The sequence below is a fragment of the Meriones unguiculatus genome, chromosome X (genome assembly GCF_030254825.1).
Source record: "Meriones unguiculatus strain TT.TT164.6M chromosome X, Bangor_MerUng_6.1, whole genome shotgun sequence".
Classification (NCBI taxonomy): Eukaryota; Metazoa; Chordata; class Mammalia; order Rodentia; family Muridae; genus Meriones; species Meriones unguiculatus.
This window is the reverse complement of record NC_083369.1, coordinates 9,380,294-9,401,818: the sequence shown is the minus strand read 5'-3', so window position 1 is coordinate 9,401,818 and position 21,525 is coordinate 9,380,294. Positions and strand designations below refer to the sequence as shown.

The 21,525-nt window shown below is 35.4% G+C and overlaps 1 protein-coding gene across 2 annotated transcripts in view; it reads right to left on the bottom strand.

Moving 5' to 3' along the window:
* Hdx (highly divergent homeobox) overlaps positions 1-21,525 on the bottom strand; it is a 170,565-nt gene that overhangs the window by 7,846 nt on the left and 141,194 nt on the right. For both annotated transcript variants that reach the window (XM_060374777.1, XM_060374776.1), the window contains 3 exons: positions 18,787-18,866; positions 15,071-15,151; positions 1,904-2,026 (listed from right to left, as the gene is read on the bottom strand). In XM_060374777.1, the coding sequence (XP_060230760.1) occupies positions 1,904-2,026; positions 15,071-15,151; positions 18,787-18,866 (284 nt within the window). The remainder of the gene's footprint in view (positions 1-1,903; positions 2,027-15,070; positions 15,152-18,786; positions 18,867-21,525) is intronic.

The window sequence follows — 21,525 nt, the reverse complement described above, 5'->3', positions numbered from 1 at the left end:
AAACGCCAACAGAACCAAAAAAATCTAAGCCTAAGGGGCCCTAGGACGCTTATCCTAAGGACCATGCATGAAGAGGACCTACAAACGCTGCTAACATATAACCCATAGACTCAGTCTCCTATGTGGCTTCCCTAGTAAGGGAATCAGGGTCTGTCTCTGGCATGAGCTCAGTAGCAGGCTCTCTGATCACCGCCACCTGGAATGTGCAGCTTTGCCAGGCCACAGAGGAAGACAATGCAGCCAGTCCCGATGAGACTTGATAGGCTAGGATCAGGACCTCCCCTATTTGTGGACTAGGGGTGGGTAATAGGGGGAGAAGAGGGAGGGTGGAACTAGGAGGAGATGAGGGAGGGAACTCCAGCCAGTATACAAAGTGAATAAATTGTAACAAATAATAAAGAGATAGATAGATAGATAGATAGATAGATAGATAGATAGATAGATAGATAGATACACAGAAAATCTATGATACTACTACTGTGATGTATTCAATGCTATCATTCTTATTCATTATTCATTTAAAATCTGTATTTTAGGTTCTTAAAAACAAACATTTTAATTTTGCTGAGCTTTGCTTCTTTTGTTTGTTTTAAGGTAAGTTCTTAGTTTATGACCGAGACTGAACTCTAGAACTCATAGCAGTTTTACTATGTGAGCTTCCCTAGTGTTGGAGTGATGGTATAAGCTACCATGACTGTCTTATAAACAAAATTTCAATATGCCATGAAGTGTATATATTATTGTAAAATAAAGCAATACTCTTAAATAACACTAGTCCAGCCAACTAAATGCATCTGTATTATGATCTCTAGATACGATCAGATTTGAAAGAGTAAAATCCATTAATCTGGACAAATAATATCCATTTTGGCTTTAGTCCTATGTGAGGATTCTTCTAGTTCAATTTTTGAAGTCAATATATCAATTAAATACACAAAGACCCATTTCTTTGAAAGAAAGGAGAATTATGGAATGTTTAGACATTTCCTCTTTTCCTTGGAGGCTATATTTTCATGGGTATAAGACCTTTGTGCTTTTACTCTTAACATTTTTTTTTTCTGAATAAACCTTCTAAGACTATTTAGTAAAATATAGTTACCTGTATCTCATACTACTCACACATAACTTTTCTGAAAAGAAACTGCATGGTGATAAATAACTCATCAGCAAATATCACATCATCTAGTGTTGTATAATTAGACTTAAATAAATTTATTATATTATATTATATTATATTATATTATATTATATTATATTAATTATTGGCACAAAAAAAAAACCTGAGAGTCAAAAGCAATTTGGAAGGGATTTATAAATAAATATCCACAACAAAAAAACAAAAGGCATTTCATTTTTGGTGGGAGGACTTAAACATTTTTATTTACATTGCTAAATGCAATGCACTATGGTCACAAAGAATTTTCCGAAGTATTTTCACACTTTCTTAGTGAGGAACAACATCGTATAGAACAGACTATGTCCAAACATTTGTGAGTTCTAGCAGCTGTCAGTGGATAAATAAATACCCACTTCTTTCATTGAGAAAAAGTTCTCAATACTCTCTCTAGTTAGTGGTTAATATAGATCCATCTCTACAAAAAAATTGAGCAATCTCTTGAAAATTAATTTTAAAAATTGTTTTTCTCTACTTAAAGTCTATCCTGAAACTGAGAAAAATTCTATTCAGCTATTTTGACTTTGCACTCTGGTAGCACACACACTAAAAATCTGAACACCTATTCTTTAAAAAAGATATGATTAAAAAATAATAAAGTAACCATATGCTCCATGAAATTCCAAATCAGAATGAAGACTGCAAATAAAGAGATATGAAGAATCCAAATATGACATGTCATTTTTCAACTTGACACATTGTGCCTTACTGGTCTCTCATGGAACTTACCTGCTGTTGTTCCTTATCATCAGCTTTCATAGCCATAATCAAGTTTCTAACAAAAGTCTGGAGCTTAAAGTACTTTTGCTTTTGAAGTTCTAGCTCATTTTCAATGAATCTGACTTCTTCGTTCTAAAGGAAAAAAACATCAAACAATAAAATAACTCCATGTAAACTCAAGCCTGTATAGATCTGATAAACAATAAAGCTAAAAAGAAAACAGAGTATAAGGAACAGTAAAGAAAATAAAATTTCATCATAAAGGAATATAAAAGACAAAGAATTTATTCTGGTATTCATAGGCTGCCTTTTGAACAAATCATCAATACAAAACAATGTGCAAATAGAACATAGAGAAAGACGAAAACAAGAAAGACTTATCTATTTGGAAACAACTTTCCTATATTAAATTAGGGTTAAGAATAGAGTCCAGTTAACTCCAAGAGAAATAGAAAAGCAACAATATCAAATATACTATTCACAAAGTCAAATTTCTAAAAGCTGAGACAGTTATTTTCTACCAAGTAGGGACTGAAATTACTAAACTTTTAGTATACATTTAACTAAATATAAAATCAAAACTAATAAAATGTCTACAACAAAATAGGAGTTTAAGTCCAGCCTTAACAGTATAATGAGCTTGAGACCACATGGTGACTTTAATCTTACATAAAACAACAAAACCAAAAACGAACAAACAAACAAACAAAAAAAAAAACAATTGAAGGAAAAATCAGAAACATACTCTAAATAAAAATGAAACATTAACTACATACTGGAAGAAAATATTCAGGTTCACATAAAAGGAAAAAAGATTGTAATATATATATTACATTTTAAAAGTAGCAAGAATATTCAAGCAAACATTTCATAAAAATGTATATATTCAAAGATATTTACCATTTTCAGTAAAAGAATGCCAATAAAAACCACAGTGAGATACTACTATCAGCTTGCTACAATGACTAATGTTGAAGACATTGACAAGACTCAGTTCCTGGTAAGAATATGGAACAAACATGGTTGAGCAAATATCCTTGTTGTATACTTGAGCATGTTTTGGCTATATGCCTAGGAGTGGTACAGCTGGATCTTGAGGAAGCACTATTCCTAATTTTCTGAGAAAGAGCCACATTGATTTCCAAAGTGGTTGTACAAGTTTACATTCCCACCAGCAATGGAGGAGGGTTCCCCTTTCTCCATAACCTCTCCAGCATGTGTTGTCACTTGAGTTTTTGATCTCAGCCATTCTGATGGGGGTAAGATGAAATCTCAGGGATATTTTGATTTGCATTTCCCTGAGGAGTAAAGATGTAGAACATTTCTTTAAGTGTTTTTCTGCCATTTGCTTTTCCCCTATTGAGAATTCTCTGTTTAGCTCTGTACCCCATTTTTTTAAGTTGGATTTCTAGATTTGTTGCTGTTTAACTTCTTGAGTTTTTATATATTCTGGATATTAACCCTCTGTCAGATATATGGTTGGTGAAGATCCTTTTCCAATCTGTAAGCTGTCGTTTTGTTCTCATGACAGTGTCCTTCGCTTTATAGAAGCTTTTCAGTTTCATGAGGTCCCATTTATTGATTGTTGATATTAGAGCCTGAGATGTTGCTGTTCTGTTCAGGAAGTTGTCTCCTGTGCCAATGGTTGTAGCAGCTTTATTCTTAATAGCCAGAATCTGGAAACAACCCAGATGTGCCTCAATTGAGAAAGGATACAAACATTGTGGTACATTTACAAAATGGAGTACTACTCAGCAATTAAAAACAGGGAAAACATGAATCTTGCAGGCAAGATTATCTCCATGAATGGTCTTTGGTAAGAGTATCAGTCTCAGAAAAGACTCCTAGGCCCAGAATTTTTGTTGTTCACCTTGTGGAGCTCTAGACCCTTCCAGGCCTTTCTATTTTCCCTTTCTTTCATAAGATTCCCTGAACTCTGCCCAATATTTGGGTATGAGTCTCAGCATCAGCTTTAATACCCTGCTCAGATGAGATCAGGTGAGAATATCTCAAATAATAATAACAACATTAATAAAACTTAAGATGAGCATTGTGGTATATTCCTATTAATGCCAGCATATGGGAATTTGAAGACCCTGGCTCAAATCCCAACCAAACAAAAGAAACTTCATTCCTTTTATCTAATAGAAGCTTTGCACCATTCGACCATAAGTCATCTCCCAATCCTCTCACTACAGCCTCGGATGGCCACCATTCTATCATCTGTTCCTTTGAGATCAATTATTTGAGATACCAAATATAAGTGAGAAAATGCCATTCTGTACCTGGCTTGTTTCACTTAGTTTAGTTCTCAAATTCTATTCATGCTTTCACAAATGGAAAATACTGTCTTTGTTTAATAGTACCTGAGGAGAAGATTGTAAATAATAAGCACTCCATAATTATCAAAAAGGCAAAATTTAAAGTTTTTAACATAGAAAATAAGTACATGAAGTGATAGATGTGTTAATTCACTTGATTTAATTATTTTACATTGTATTCATAAATCATTCTATAAGGTTGTACTTCATGAATATATAAAGCTATAATTTGTCAATTTACAATTACAATATAAATTATTAAAATTACAAATAAATAAAGAACTTAAAAATTATCAGTCATCTTTCTTGACAAAAAAAGAACTGTAGAAACATAAGAAATATTCTTTCTAGCTGGAGACCTGGTCTGAGTCTACAGAAGGATTTTAAAAAGGATTTGCTCCAAATTCTTCCTAAAAACATATTAAAATTAGTTGATTGGATGGATATTTTGGTGTTTTGGTCAAGTGGATGTTGTGGTATTAATCACATCCAATCTGTGAACATGTTTATTATGTAACTTATTAGCTGAGTTTGAATCTTAATTCATGTGATGAAACTGATTCCTTCCAGACCATTTAATAAATGAAGCATCTGTCCAAGCTAAATTTCTATTCAGTCACTATACAACTAAGTTAAAAGTAAATTCTAAAGAAATTCAACATGCTTCTGCCATGATATGTTTTTTCTAAATCTAAACTTAGAAAAGAATTAGAAAAAAATTAAATTAAAAACAAACTTCTGGTTTGTTTTTGTTTGTTTCATATTTGGAGCACATGCATAGGGTATATGCATGGTATGTGTGGTATGCGTGTGCACATATGTGCATGTGGGTCGATATCTGCGTCTCTCTATATGTGTGGGTGTGCATGTGCATGTGTGTGCACACATGTATATCTTCATATGGAAGTCAGGGGTTGATATCAAGTATTTTTTTTCAGTTGCTCTCTACTTTATGTTTTTAAAACAATTTTTAGAATATTAATCATAGTTGATTTAATTTGTATCCCAGCTGTAGCCCACTCACTCATTCCCTCCCAATCTCACCCTCCCTCTCTCCCTCATCTCCTCCCATGCCCCTCTCCAAGTCCACTGATAGGGAGGTCCTCCTCCCCTTCCATCTGACCCTAGCTTATCAGGTCTCATCAGGACTGGTTGCAATGTCCTCTTCTGTGGCCTAGCAAGGCTGCTCCTTCCTCAGAGGTGGAGGAGAGGTCAAAGAGACAGCCAATGAGTTCATGTCAGAGATAGTCTCTGTTTCCTTTATTAGGGTACACACTTGGATACTGAGCTACCATGGGCTACATCCAAGCAGGGGTTCTAAGTTATATCCATACATGGTCCTCGGTTGAAGAAACAGTCTCATAAAAGACCCCTGTGCCCTGATATATTTGGTCCTTGTGGAGTTCCTGTCCTCTCCAGGTCATACTAACTCGCCCTTCTTTCGTATGATTCCCTGCACTCTGCCGAAGGCTTGGTTATGAGTCTCAGCATCTGCTTTGATACACTGATAGGTAGAATCTTTCTGGGACTTCATGAAACTGAAAAGCTTCTGTAAAGCAAAGCACACTGTCGTCAGAACAAAACAACAGCCTACAGAATGGGAAAGGATCTTCACCAACCCTATATCTGACAGAAGGCTAATATCCTCTATATATAAAGAACTCAAGAAGCTAAAAGGCAATAAATCAAGCAATCCAATTAAAAAATGGGGTATGGAGCTAAACAGAGAATTCTCTGTAGAAGAATATAGAATGGCAGAGAAACACTTAAAGAGATGCTCAATGTCCTTAGCCATAAGAAAGATGCAAATCAAAATGACAGTGAGATTTCACCTTACACCCATCAGAATGGCTAACATAAAAAGTGCAAGTGACCACCCATGCTCGATAGGTTGTGGAGAAAGGAGAACCTTCCTCCTTTGCTGGTGGGAATGTAATCTTGTACAACCACTTTGGAAATCAATCTGGTGCTTTCTCAGACAACTAGGAATAGCCCTTCCTCAAAATCCAGCTATGCCACTCCTAGGCATATATCCAAAAGATGCTCAAGTACACAGCAAGGATATTTGCTCAACCATATTTGTAGCAGCTTTACTCGTAATAACCAGAACCTGGAAACAACCCAGATATCCATCAACAGAGGAATGGATACAGAAATTGTGGTACATTTACATAATGGAATACTACTCAGCAATTAAAAACAAGGAAATCCTGAAATTTGCAGGCAAATGGTGGGATATGGAAAAGATCATCCTAAGTGACGTATCCCAGGAGCAGAAAGACACACAGGTGTATACTCACTTGTAAGTGAGTACTCGACCTATAAAATAGGATAAACCTACTAAAATCTGTGCACCTAAAGAAGATAAACAAGAAAGAGGACCTGGGGTAAGACGATCAAACCTCACTTAGAAAGACAAATAATATGGACATTGGAAGTAGGAGAAAACAAGTAACAGGACAGGAGCCTACCACCTTATGTTTTGAAACAGGGTCTCTCACTGAACCTGAAACCCAGTGTTTCAACTAGGCTCAGTTAGCCTTTTGTCTCTGCCTCCTCAGTGCTAGATTTACAAGTATGTGTCACAAGGCTAGGCTTTTCACATGGGTGCTAGAAATCCAAACTCAGATCTTCATGCTCGTATAGCAAGCACTATACCAATTGAGTAATTTTCCCAGTCTCTGTTTTGCTTTTGTTGTTGAGGTTTTTGAATTGCTATTTTTATTTTTAATTTTCTTTGAGACATTCTCATGTAATTTGGTTACCTTTGAACTTGCTGTGCAGTTAAAGGTAACCTTGAACTTCTGATCCTTTTGTCTCTACTTCCTAAAGTCTGGAATTGCAGGTATGTACCAGCACCCTAGGCAGAAAGTCATGTGAATACAGGCAGTATCTATCACCATTTAATGGCGGCTTATTTGCATTCACAGTCCTTCTGAGCTGTACTCATAGACTGTCAGAAAACATTTTTAAAACATTAGTTCATATTTTCAAAAGTCATGAAAACTTCTTTTTGTATGTGGATCTCTAATTTTTATGCAAATATTTCCCTTCTTTGGTATTTATGAAATGTTTGATAAGCATAAATAGCTTTAAGGTAATTTAATACTGCAGACATTTTCTTCTCAGAAATGCTTTTTAAAAGCCTATTAAATACTTCCTAGATTTCAGGCAGTAATTTATGTGTACTTTAGAGATTTTCCTAAGTACATGGAGTACTTGTGAAAACAACAAGTAAGACAATTGCACTCACTGAGTTTTATAAAATAAGGCGTACACAGTTTCCCCTTAAAATCCTCCCGACACTCCCAGGAAAAAAAGATGATTTTGCAAGATGATTGTTGTGAGGCACACGTTGAAAATATGCCAGAACTTGGATCTCTGGGAAGGCTATAAATGGCTACCATGCCTGATGTCCTTTTTATGCTATACTTACTCATGCCACAGGTATTGTGTTCATCAACATGCCTTCTAAGGATTAGGGATCGGCTAGAACTCCTAGAAATATGATTTCTAATGATAAACTTAATCAAGAATGTTATCACATCTAAATTGTATGTCAATAAAATGTACTATAAAGTATTTTTTAGTTTGCTATTATAAATCCCAAGGACACTAGATGAATTCAATGTGGGAAAAATTTTAAATGCTGTAGCTCCTAATACAAATTGAATTTACATAAATAAGCCCTTGGGAAATAGTATTAAAATTACTTCCAGAGACACATTAATTTATTCAATTACTTTCTCAGCAATTCCTTACTAAACATCTATGTGGCAGAGCTCCCCAACCAAGTAATAGGTGATTAAAATATGTTTCTGTCCAAACCTGAGATTTCACCTTGCACACATCAGAATGGCTAAGATCAAAAACTCAAGTGACAACACATGCTGGAGAGGATGTGGAGAAAGGGGACACTCTTTCATCCCTGGTGGGAATGTAAACTGGTACAACCGCTTCGGAAATCAATTTGGCACTTCCTCAGACAATAAGGAATTACCTCAAGATTCAGCTATACTACTCCTAGGCATATATCCAAAATATGCTCAACTATACAACAAGGACATTTGCTCAACCATGTTTACAGCAGCTTTATTTGTAATAACCAGAATTTGGAAACAACCCATATTTTCCTCAACTAAGGAATGGATACAGAAATTGTGGTACATTTACACAATGGAATACTACTCAGCAATTATAAAAAAGGAAATAATGAAATTTGCAGGCAAATGGTGAGAACTAGAAAAGAGGATCCTGAGTGTGTTATCCCAGAAACAGAAAGACACACATGGTATATACTCATTTGTAAGTGGATATTAGACATGTAATATAGGATAATTATATTAAACTCTGTACACCATTAAGAAGCTAAGCAAGAAGGAGAACCCTGAGTAAGAATCTCAGTCTTCATTAGAAAGGCAAACAGGATGGATATCGGAAGAGGGAAAAAATATGGAACAGGATAGGAGCCTACCACAGAGAGCCTCTGAAAGACTCTACTCAGCAGAGTATCGAAGCAGATTCTGAGACTCATTGGGCGGAGTGCAGGGAATCTTATGAAAGAAGGGAGAGGTAGTAAGAGCTGGAGAGGACAGGAGGTCCAGAAGGAGAGCAACAGAACCAAAATATCTGGGCATAGGTGTCTTTTCTGATACTGATACTTCAACCAAGAACCATTCATGGATATAACCTAAAACCCTTGCTCAGATGTAGCCCATGGCAGTTCAGAGTCCAAGTGGGTTCCCTAGTAAGGGGAACAGGGACTGTCTATGACATGACCTCAGTGGCTGCCTCTTTGACCTCCTCCTAGTAAGGGGGGAGCATCCTTGCCAGGCCTAGAAGAAGACAAAGCAGCCAGTTCTGATGAGACCCGATAAGCTAAGGTCAGATGGAAGGGGAAGAGGACCTCCCCTATCAGTGGACTTGGAGAGCGTCATGGGAGGAGATGAGGGAGGGAAGGTTGGATTGGGAGAGAATGAGGGAGGAAGCTATAGCTAGGATACAACATGAATAAACTGTAAGAAATAAAAAAATAAAAAATTAATTAAAAAATAAATAGTAAGTTTCTGCCTTCAAGAAGCTTATTATGCAGCCGGGCATGGAGGTGCATGGTTGTAATCCCAGGATTCAGGGAGGCAGAGGCAGGTGGATCATTGTGAGTTCAAGGCCAGCCTGGTTCACAAAGTGAGTTCTGGACAGTCAAGGCTACATGGAGACGCCCTGTGTCAGAAAGAAAGAAAGAAAGGAAGGAAGGAAGGAAGGAAGGAAGGAAGGAAGGAAGGAAGGAAGGAAGGAAGGAAGGAAGGAAGGAAGGAAGGAAGGAAATAAACAGAGAAAGAAAGGAAAGAAATAAACAGAGAAAGAAAGGAAAGAAACTTCTGATAAATATACTTAAGAAATGGAAAAAATGATTTTCACTACTAAAAAAAAACCAATGGTGTGTTATATTTAAATAGAGTACAGCAATTTTCTTCAAGATATTAAATTTCTAAACTGAAATGTTCTACACCAACACTCAAAATATACAATAGCAAATCTAGATACAAAGTTCACAGTTAGTAAATAGAAGCACTTCAAAATAATGTGTATAGAAATATATATTTTCTATATATGTGCACAAATATTGAGAACTCAAGGGAAGAAGTTTAAATACTATAGAGATTTTTATAAAGACTGTCCCTAATGACCTATTAGGGGAGCTCTTGTTCCCACAATATTTTACACAATTAAAAACATTGGGTTAGTATAATGTCCTTTGGAGTTCAGTGTAAACATTCACTGGATTTTGGGGCCGACTTTTCTGCTCTGCCTTCCCTGTTCTTTTGGTGCAAATCATCTCAAATGTACTGGCACCAAAAAGGGGAAATAATCCTCTAAATTTTGAGCCCAACCCTATTTAACCTGTTCAAGAGTGCTAAGTGGGGCACACTTAACAGCTGTACAAGCCAGTCGTCTCGCCTGAAATTTCCACAGCCTGTGCCAAGTAGTGACCTGGTCTGCAGAGTCATTTTAATCCTGAACTCAGTGTTTAGAAGTATTATATGAACATGGAGTAGTTATTAGCAGGATCTCTTCTAAATCAAAACCAGTAACTTTATAATTTAGCTGGTTGAAATGTTTTATTTTTATTGAAAATTTATTTATTCACTTTTTAAAAATTTTTTTATTTAACTTTTATTAATTACACTTTATTCATTTTGTATCCACTTTTAAGGCAAGATCACTTTATATATCCTGGGCTGGCCTTAAATTCACGGAACTCCTTCTATCTCAGCCCAATGAGTGCTGGGATTACAGGTGTGACCTACCAGATCTAGCCTTAAGTATAGTTTAAATGCAGAATTTTATTGTTCTCTTTGACCACTTAGCAAATAAAAGTCAAAAGACAATTTCCCCCTGTGTTTATAATACTCACTATGTTAAAACTTGACAAATTAGGAACATTAGGAGAACAATGTGTACAATAGCATTAATTTCAGCTATACTATGCTAAAAGAGAAAGGATTTTCTTGAGAAAAGTGACAGCTGTTTTCTAATTAAATGGTGGTCTTTGTTACTATCATAAGTTGTAAATGCTGATTATGCTCCACAAAAAGAAACTTTGGATTTAGAAAGAAGCACTGTGTGCTAAAATTTCAGAAAGTCTGAAGTTTCCTAGTAAGATAGGCTGCCGAATAACATGGGAAGACTACTTGTCTAGCTATACAACAAACATATCAATAAACAGACTGATAGTATATGTTAAAATTGAGTAAAAACAAAATTATGCATGACACATTATAAAAGAATGCGTTCTAATTTAGTAATAAGTGACATTAAGAAAATCTCACTTTTATTCATATTCATTCCATATTTTCTTTTTTTAAATTTATTACAGTTTATTCATTTTGTATCCCAGCTATAGCCCCCTCTCTCTCCTTCCCTCCCAATTCTGCCCTCTCTCCTTCTTCTCCACCCATGCCCCTTCCCCATTCCACTGATAGGGGAGGTCCTCCTCCACTTCCATCTGACCCTAGACTCTCAGGTCTCATCAGGACTGGCTGCATTGTCTTCCTCTGTGGCCTGGCAAGGCTGCTTCCCCTTCATGGGGAGGTGGTCAAAGAGTCAGCCACTGAGGTCATGTCAGAGATAGCTTCTGTTCCCATTACTGAGGTACCCACTTGGGTACTGAACTGCCATGGGCTACATCTAAGCAGGGGTTCAAGGTTATTTCCATGAATGGTCCTTGGTTGGAGTATCAGTCCCAGAAGAGATATCTGGGCCCAGATATTTTTGTTCTATTGCTCTCCTGTGGAGTTCCTGTCCCCTCCAGGTCTTTATGTATCCCCCTTCTTTCATTAGTTTTCTTGCACTGTGCCCAAGGTTTGCCTATGAGTCTCATCATCTGCTTTGATACCTTGCTGGGTAAAGTCTTTCAAAGGCCCTCTGTGGTAGGCTACTGTCCTGTTCCCCATTTTCTCCCTCTTCCTATGGCCATATCATTTGCCTTTCTGAATGAGGATTGATCATCTTACTCAGGGTTCTCCTTCTTGCTTAGCTTGTTTAGGTGTATAGATTTTAGTATGACAATCTTATATTACAGGTCTAATATCAACTTATAAGTAAGTATACACCTTGTGTTTCTTTCTGTTTCTGGGATAACACACTCAAGATAATTTTTTCTAGTTCCCACCATTTGCCTGCAAATTTCATGATTTCCTTGTTTATAATTGCTGAGTAGTATTCCATTGTGTAAATGTATCACAATTTCAGAATCCATTTTTCAGTTTACAGACATCTGGATTGTTTCCAGATTCTGGCTATTATGAATAAACCTTCTACGAACATGGTCAAACAAATTTCCTTGTATATGTGAACACATTTTAGATAAATGCCCCTAGGAGTGGTATAACTAGATCTTGAGGTAGCACTATTCCTAATTGTCTGAGAAAGTGACAAATTGATTTCCAAAGTGGTTGTACAAGCTTACATTCCCTCCAGTAATGAAGGAGTGATCCCTTTTCTCCACATCCTCTCCAGTATGTGTTGTCACTTGAGTTCTTGATCTTAGCCATTCTGATAGGTATAAGGTGAAAACTCAGGGTCATTTTGATTTTCATTTCTAGGATGACTAAGGACGTTGAACATTTCTTTAAGTGTTTCTGTCATTCAACATTCCTCTATTGAGAATTCTCTATTTAGCTCTCTTACTCATTTTTAATTGGAACACTTGATTTGTTGCTGTTTAATTTCTTGAGTTCTTTATATATTCTGGATATCAGCCCTCTGTCAGATATAGAGTTGGTGAATAACCTTTCCCAATCTGTAGGTAGTTATTTTGTTCTGATGACAGTGTCCTTTGCTTTATAAAAGCTTTTTCATTTCATGAGGTCGCATTTATTGATTGTTGCTATTAGAGCCTGTGGCGTTGGTGTTCTGTTAAGGAAGTTGTCTCATGTGCCAATGAGTAAAAGGTTCTTTGCTAATTTTCTTCTAACAGGTTTAGTGTGTCTGGTTTTATGTTGAGGTCTTTGATCCACTTGGACTTTAGTTTTGTTCAGGGTGATAAGTACAGATGTATTTGCATTTTTCTAAATGTAGATGTCCAGTTAGATAAGCACCATTTGTTGAAGATGCTGTATTTTTTTCCATTGTATGGTTTTGGCATCTATGTAAAAAATCAGATGTCTATAAGTGTGTGGGTTTATTTCTGGGTCTTCTATTCAATTCCATTGATCCACCAGTCAGTTTCTATGTCAGTACCGTGCAGTTTTTATTACTGTTGCTCTATAGTACAGCTTGATATCAGGGATGGAAGGCATAACATACCCAAACTTATGGGACACTATAAAAGCAGTGCTAAGACGAAAGTTTTAAGTATTAAACACCTTCAAGAAGAAATTAGAAACATCTCATATAAGCAAGTTAATGGCTCACCTGAAAGCCCTAGAAAAAAAAGAAGCAGACACACTCAAGAGGAGTAGATGCCTGGAAATAATCAAACTCAGAATTGAAATCAATACATTAGAAACAAATAAAATAATTCAAAGCATCAATGAAACCAAGAGCTGGTTTGTTGAGAAATTCAACAAGATATACAACCCCTTAGCTAAACTCATTAAAAGGCAGAAAGACACTATCTAAATCAATAAAACCAGAAGTGAAAAGGGCGACATAACAACAAACACTGGGGAAATCTAAACAATCATTAGGTCTCATGTCAAAAGACTATACACAACAAAATTTGGAAATCTAAATGAAATGGACAATTTTCCTGATCGATTCCACTTACCAAAGCTGAATCAAGATCAGGTAAATAAATTAAATAGTCCTATATCCCCTAAGGAAATAGAAGCTGTCATCAAAAGCCCTCCCACCCAAAAAAATCCCAGGGCCACATGGTTTCAGCACAGAATTCTACCAGATCTTCAGAGAAGAGATAACACCAATACTCTTCAAACTATTCCACAAAGTAGAAACAAAGGAAACATTACCAAACCCATTCTATGAAACCACAGTCACCTTGCCACCTAAGCCTCACAAAGACCCAACAAATGGATACAAGGCACTTATGTAAACATAGTAAGGGCAATATACAGCAACCCTATAGCCAACATCAAACTAAGCATAGAGAAACTTAAATAAATCCCACTGAAATCAGGGACAAGACAAGGCTGCCCAGAGCTCCATCTCTTCAACATAGTTCTTGAAGTCCTTGCTAGAGCAATAAGACAATTAAATGAGATCAAGGGGATTCAATTCAGAAAGGAAGAAGTCAAAGTGTCACTATTTGCAGATGATATGATAGTATACAAGAATGACCCCAGCAATTCTAACAGAGAACTCCTACAGCTCATAAACACCTTCAGCAAAGTGGTTGGATACAAAATTAACTAAAAAAATCCATAGTTCTCCTGTATACAGAAGACAAAAAGGCTGAGAAAAAAATTAGGGAAACAACATCATTCACAATAGCCATGAAGGACATAAAGTACCTTGGTGTAACTCTAACTAAGCAAGTCAAAGATTTGTATGAAAAAAAAAAAAAAAAAAAAAAAAAAAAAACAAACTTCAAGTCTCTGAAGAAACAAATTGAAGAAAGTATCAGAAGATGGAAAGATCTCCCATGTTCATGTCTTGGCAGGATTAACATAGTAAAAACGGCCATATTACCAAAATAAATATACAGATTCAGTGAGGTTCCCATCAAGTTACCAACACACTTCTTTACAGACCTTGAAAGAAAATTCTCAAATTCATATGGAATAATAAGAAACCTAGAGTAGCTAAATCAATCATCCCATATTTTCACTGGGAACTGTGTTTAAAATTTTCATAAAACCGGTATCAGGTATAGTCTTGGATAAAAATCGCAATCCAATATAAAATTGTCAATGGACACTGGAAAAGAAACTCTCCCTTTTATTACTTTTCCCTTCTATGTTACTGTTGTGTTTATTTTGTTTAAGGCAAGATCTCTTAATGTTGCCCAGCCTGATTTCAAATTCTTGGGCTAAAGTGATGTTCTGGCCTCATTCCCACACATAGCTGGAATTCCATGTCCAAACCTCTAGCTACAATACCAGCATTAAGAAAACACTGTCTTTACCATAAATTCCACACTAACTGACACTATCTGTTGTTCTCACTTGCTGACTATCATCAAAGCTAATTTTGAGACAGTAAATACTTTAAAACCATAACATCCAAGTAAGCCGGAAATAATAAAGTGCCCAACATTTTCACTAATTTTCAACATGCCCAAGAAAAATCAGTACAGAGGTCCAGTCTATCAGCTGGAAAAAATAACAAGCACTATAAATCTTTTTCTCTCAATAACTTCCCTTAGTTATTAAAAACTTGAAATTATCTTTACCTTGTAGTCCAGGAGAGAATTCACTTGTTCTGCCTCTGAATTGCTAATCATGTCACTTTCTTCTTCTATAATTTCTATTTTCTGTAACATAAGCAGAGAAACTTTCACAAATACCAGATCAATATATACAAGGTATACAACATACCTACTCAATATTTAGTATGGTGATAGAGTGATCTTGGTTATTTGGACTAAACTTTGAAAATTGGCTCGCTAGAGTTAAACACAGCATCTGTGTCAACACTTATATCTCTAATTGGTGATTTTATTGGTGATACTTCCCTCCAGTGATAAGGAACTAGTTTTTAGTAAGGGTAGTATATTTTAATCACACACACACACACACACACACAACAGGGCTCCTTTTCTGTCTAGACAAGACTCTTCTGCTAATGAAAAATGTTAACATATGGCATGCATCCCAAAGGAAAACACAATGTCTAAAAATTCACATATTTAATGTGCTCTATTAGCTAGAAAATTGGAAGCAGACATCTATGATATAATGATGAAAATTGCATGGTGATTTGTTTTCTTCACAAGACAGCAACAAACACAGCAAAGAGAGGACAGAGGCAGAGAGATGCTCCCTTAGCTTCAGAATTAAGTCACAGCAAAGCATGTGCAGTATCTTCTGCACAGTAGATACTAACTTGAATATTTCTCAAATGATAAGCAATACAGCTCAGTGCTGATGAAAAGAATGACCAATAAACTACAATAAAGACAGTAAAGCAAATTCTTTAATCAGAAAGCACTTTTTTTTCAAAAAGAAAGTTAAAAAAAAAAAAAACACCAAAAAATCAATTCAGTTTATTCCTTTGCATGTAAAAAGCAAATGTAGTCATGGTGGAAAAAACCGTACATTTAAACATCGCCAACCCAAAAGAAAGTTTTAAAAAGGAGGAAGCTAAGCCAGATTTAGTCACTAGACAGTCTTTTAAGAACAAGCACATTAATAGCAGCATGTTGTAGGCAGATATGAAATCAGACTTTCTACTCGGTATTTCTTGTATATATTGAAAGTCACAAACAAACGTTGAATGATTGTACTTGCTATATTGCCTCTGAACATATAACACCATCATAATGTTTCTGACCTGCACTCTGAGGCATAAAGAGAGCTGCAGTGAAACTGCCTTCTCCCACTGCATGGAGAAGAGCCTAATGTATTGTTTTCTATTATACTCACTATAAATTTAAGTATTAATCACATCATACTTCCTGTTCTAAGGTTCTTAGATTTTTTTTTTCTAACCATTTGGATTGATTCTTGGAAAACAGAGCTAGGCATTTAAGAAAAGAAGGCACTGATGACCATTGTATAGATTGTGCATATAAATAGTCTTATATGTCTCTGATTTGTCATCCATGAATAATTGGGGCACTCAAATGTTACAGGCAAAACAGATCAACCTTTGAAAGTTTGAAGTTTTGTCTCTGAAAATCAATTGTTCTTGAAAATTAGGTGCTTAAGTGACTATGAGTCATATCACGCCATGACTTCATTCAGTATTTTCAGCTGTTTTTTGCTGGGGAGATTCAATGCAGAGAAATTCAGGCTGAAAATGAACATATCTTTAGGGGAAAAGATATTTTAATTGTAAATAATTGTTTACATTTATATACTATTATTCAAATCTCAAGCAGAAGGAGATATTTGGTGAGATTTAAAATATTAAAATAGTGGAAATCATTGCTTTCATTGTAGAAAACAATGATTATTTACCACTTTCTTAAAAATGACTGCCTCAAAATCAAATCTAAGTTTTCAATATGCCTGTTGAATTTAGTGTTTAGAAGAATCAAACATGATCTTGAACTGGGACTAAAAAAAAATCCTACCACAAAGGGCCTCTGAAAGACTTTACAAAAGCAGATGCTGGAATGCATAACCAAACCTTGGGCAGAGTGCAGGGAATCTTATGAAAGAAGGGGCAGTTAGTAAGACCTGGAGAAGACAGGAGCAAAAGTACCAAAATATCTGAGCACAGGGATCTTTTCTGAGACTGATACTCCAACCAAGGACCATTCATGGTGATAACTTAGAACCTCTTCACAGAGGTAGTCCTTGGCAGCTTGGTCTCCAAATGGACTTCCTAGTAAAGGGAGCAGGGACTGTCTCTGACATGAACTCTGTGGTTGGATCTTTGACCACCTCCCCTTGAGTGAGGAGCAGCCTTGCCAGGCCACAGAGGAGGACAATGCAGCCAGTCTTGATGAGAACTGATAAACTAGGGTCATATAGAAGGGAAGGAGGACCTCCCCTATCACTGGACTTGGAGAGGGGCATGGGAGGAGAAGGGAAAGGGAGGGTGGGATTGGGAGTGAATGAGGGAGGGGGCTACAGCCAGAACACAAAGTGAATAAACTGTAATTAATATAAAAAATTAAAAATTAAAAAAAGAAAAAAATCAATGACATGCAATCCTGAACTCTATTTTATATATATATAGAAAACAATGTTCAATATTGTTGGTATTTAACAAAAATGAGCCCACACATTTTATGTGTTCCATTTTTATGCGATGTTCAGGATCGTAGTCTCAAAGAAATAAAATTTGTCGTAGAAGCTAGAGTAAATTGTGACATCACAGCTGCTTTGGAACAGAAAAGTCTGTTATATGTTATAAGGTCTGTTTTAATGAAAATCATGCATAGAACATTGGATCAAAAGCAAAAATGGAAGTCCCAATTTATTTCTAATATCAGAGATCAGACCTCTACTCTTGCCTGATGCGTCTAAAACAAAAAGGGGGAACTGTAGAGAGCTGCGGAATGCTATGCCTTAAAGATGGAGCTGGTTTCCACCTTCCACCTTCCCGATGGTGAGTGCTCTCTGTCATGAACAACTCCACATTTGGCTAAGGCCGAGGATCTGGCTTGCTTCCATGTATGTGGACCTATCTGCATTGCCCCCGTGGCACGCCTGGGTTGGCTACCCAGAGGCTATTTAAGCTGTGGGCTGGCTTTCCCCGGGGTCCGAGGATTGATCAATGTTCCTGAATAAACTGCATTGAAAAAAAAAAAAAAAGCAAAAATGGAAATATGATGGAATTTCTCTTGTGTTTGACTTTGTTTAATACTCTTAATTAATATATCATGTTATTGGGCCAAAATTTAAACAAATTATGCTGAAACAGCTGTTAAAGGAACAGCACTATACACTTATATTTTTACAAACTCATACAGCCTGTCCCTGCTGCTATTAAAGTTCTTATAACACTGTTTTTCCTTCTTTGTTGTGATTTTGAAAGCGATTAACAGAGCCCAGTTTGACCAGAAAAAAAAAAAGAAGGGCCCAAATATCATATAGATAGGTATCTTTTAAGCAGAGAAACCCTTGGATGCAAGCACTAGTACTAACAAAAGTTTCCTTCATGCTCTCCAGCTAAACTCCATTTCCCTTCTGCCATCTGTCCAATGAAATCTGCACCCTGCTTAGTGTGTTGAAGAAAGGAACTTGTTATATAAAAAAGTCATCTTTGAAATAAGTATTAGGTTTTTATATCTGTAAATATCCTAAAGTTAAAAAAGAACTCTTTAAAATTACTTATTGAGCACTGAAAGATACATTAAATTCATAGGAAAAAGTTTTCTTTTGGTTTAGAGAGTAAAGCAAGACTTTATTATGACAATACAGATGTTGTCATAAACTGGCATGGTGTCATTGAAATCCATTCTGTAATGAGGAAAGAATTTTAAACTGTACATACCACATTATCTGCGGATACTGTCTGGTGCTCTTCATCCTTATGTGCCCTGGTCTCATTTGGAATAACTTCATTTGACTCCTCTATAAGAAAAAAAAAGTAAAGAGTTCATATCTTGTATCTCAGAACTTTACTATATTTTAAAAGAATAGTTAAATAATGTCTCTTTTGCCAAAGACATACAAAGTTGTAAATCACAAGTGTGCTTCATTGTGAATTTTATTCATATCTTATTTAGTCATATATATTTTACTTATGTGGATCTGTGGAAATACAAGTATGATTAATAATGTGATAATTATAACAGAAAAGATGGAAGAACTTTATATCTTCAACAATGGATAATAAGGAAGTCACTTAGTATGAAGCTACTGAAAATAAATATAATGAACTATTTGCAAATGAAAAAAAAATCCTGAAAGATAAAATCTATGACATAGGTACACATAATATTTTATTTGTAACAGAAATACATAAGTTTTTAAGGAAATAAAAAGAATGTCACTATTTGTGCCCGAGTGTTTCCATTGTTATCCCTGGATAGAATTATAAATAGTTTTAAGTGATTTTTACTTTTATTTTTAAGTTTTTAAATTTGGTTTGGTTACCCTTTTTCTATAATATTGTTTATTTTTTCTTTTTGTTTCCTTTCTTTTCCTTTCTTTTCTTTTCTTTTCTTTTCTTTTCTTTTCTTTTCTTTCCTTCCTTCCTTCCTTCCTTCCTTCCTTCCTTCCTTCCTTCCTTCTTTTCCTTCCTTCCTTCCTTCCTTTCTTTCTTTCTTTCTTTCTTTCTTTCTTTCTTTCTTTCTTTCTTTCTTTCTTTCTTTCTTTCTTTCTTTTTTTTGGTGGATAAGTTCTTGCAACATAGTCCTGGCTGGCAAAGAACTCACTGTATAGACAAGATTAATCTTAAAGTTTCAATAATTTTTCTGTCTCTACATCATAAAGGATGGATTTTCAGGCCTTGGCTACCATACTTAATTTGTTCATTATAATAAGATAAAATCAACAGATACTTTCTCAATAAATGATATAAAATTATAAATGAAGATTTCTAATTGTATAAAAATGCAGGATTATTTCAATACTTGTACAAATGTGCTCACTTTTGCACATCCGCGTACATATGCAAAGAGATAACACAAAAATATCCCCTTGCACTTGTTTATAAGGGGTGATTTTTCTAAGGAGAAACATTATTTCCATTTCCATAGTAATTCTAAACATTTTCACCAATAGTCATGTATTTTTCCTGATCATATTCAATATTTTAAAATAGAAAAGAATATAATACTGAGAGATGAAACTAGTCTAAAAAATCTCTCTGTGAGCTATGGCAAGTGTCTGCTTCAAGGCGCTAGGTGTGTCTACATACATGACCCTTTTGTCTCTTTATTTTATATTAGCCTCACCCAGGTGCCTTAAAAATAGAGTAGCAGTGTTTATCTCTGTGTCTATTTTCTTATACCGCAATTTCATGGAGATTATTTGGATAAAGAAATTGTTTGTGAGAATTCAAGTATATGATAGCCAAGGAAACTTCAGGAGAATTTCAATAAAATGTTTTGTATAAAATAAATTCAGTTTAACCTTATTATTTCTACCATACATTTTAAACAAAATATTATTGTATATACCTGTGGAATATAACACAATATATATGTATATAGAAAAAAAGATTGCTACAATGAAACAAATTAACATATTTATCATCTCACAGTTTCCCATTCCCCCAGGCAACAGCTGCTATCATCACTTATTGAAAATCCTGAATACACAATACACTATCATTAACTATGGTTTCATGCTGTTTATTAGATCTTTTTCCTTATTCATCACACACAATGTAACTTTGTGTCCTCTGAATTACATCTCTCCATTCTTCCCTCACCATGTAAAAACCCACTCTTTTATTATATTTGACCTTTCTTGCCCTGCTATTTGCTGCAACACGGATCAACCTGGGGGATGTTATCTAAGTGAAATAAGCCAGGCTGAAAGAAAGAAAATAAATTTCATGATCTCATTTATTTCTGAAATGTAAGGAAAGTCAATTTAAAATTTTATAAAACAACGATTCCTAGACAAAGGAAAGTTTACTGGTTCATTATTTAGACATCTCAAATCACAGACATCTCAAGTCGAACATAATTAGTGATGAAGTGAAATGGAAAGAGGGAAGATTGTCATTCGATTTTGCTGCAGATCTGGTAAGAAATAGTGGTCTCAGAAGAGGGGTTCTATTGCTCATTAACGAGATCATTACTGGTACTATTCCTCATAGGATTTCTGTACATGCTTCTTCAGATTTACTCACAACTTTAGACACAGTTCTGGTTCAGTGACAGCACATTTGTGTATGGCTTGATTATTTTAGAAAATTTAACTAAAAGCTATTTTGAGGCCTTTGAAAGAAAAAGGTGTAATGTGATAAGCTAAATAAGGAATGTTTTCTTCTCTCTCTATACATACATCCCTGCAACATTAACATAGCATAAGCACTGTCATTGAGTCCTGGTTACTCCTTAAAAAACAACAACAACAAAAACAGCTTTGGTAATTGAAATATTTAAAAAAAAATAGAGCTAATCCCTAAAAACTCTAGAGGGCACTCTGTGTGGTAGATATAAACTCTAAGTAAGCCATGAAGAATTATCTTTTGAGGCACACACCACATATTAAGATACAGCTGTAAAAGAAGCAATGCTATAAATGCAATGTTGTAAATATTAATTATTACTAT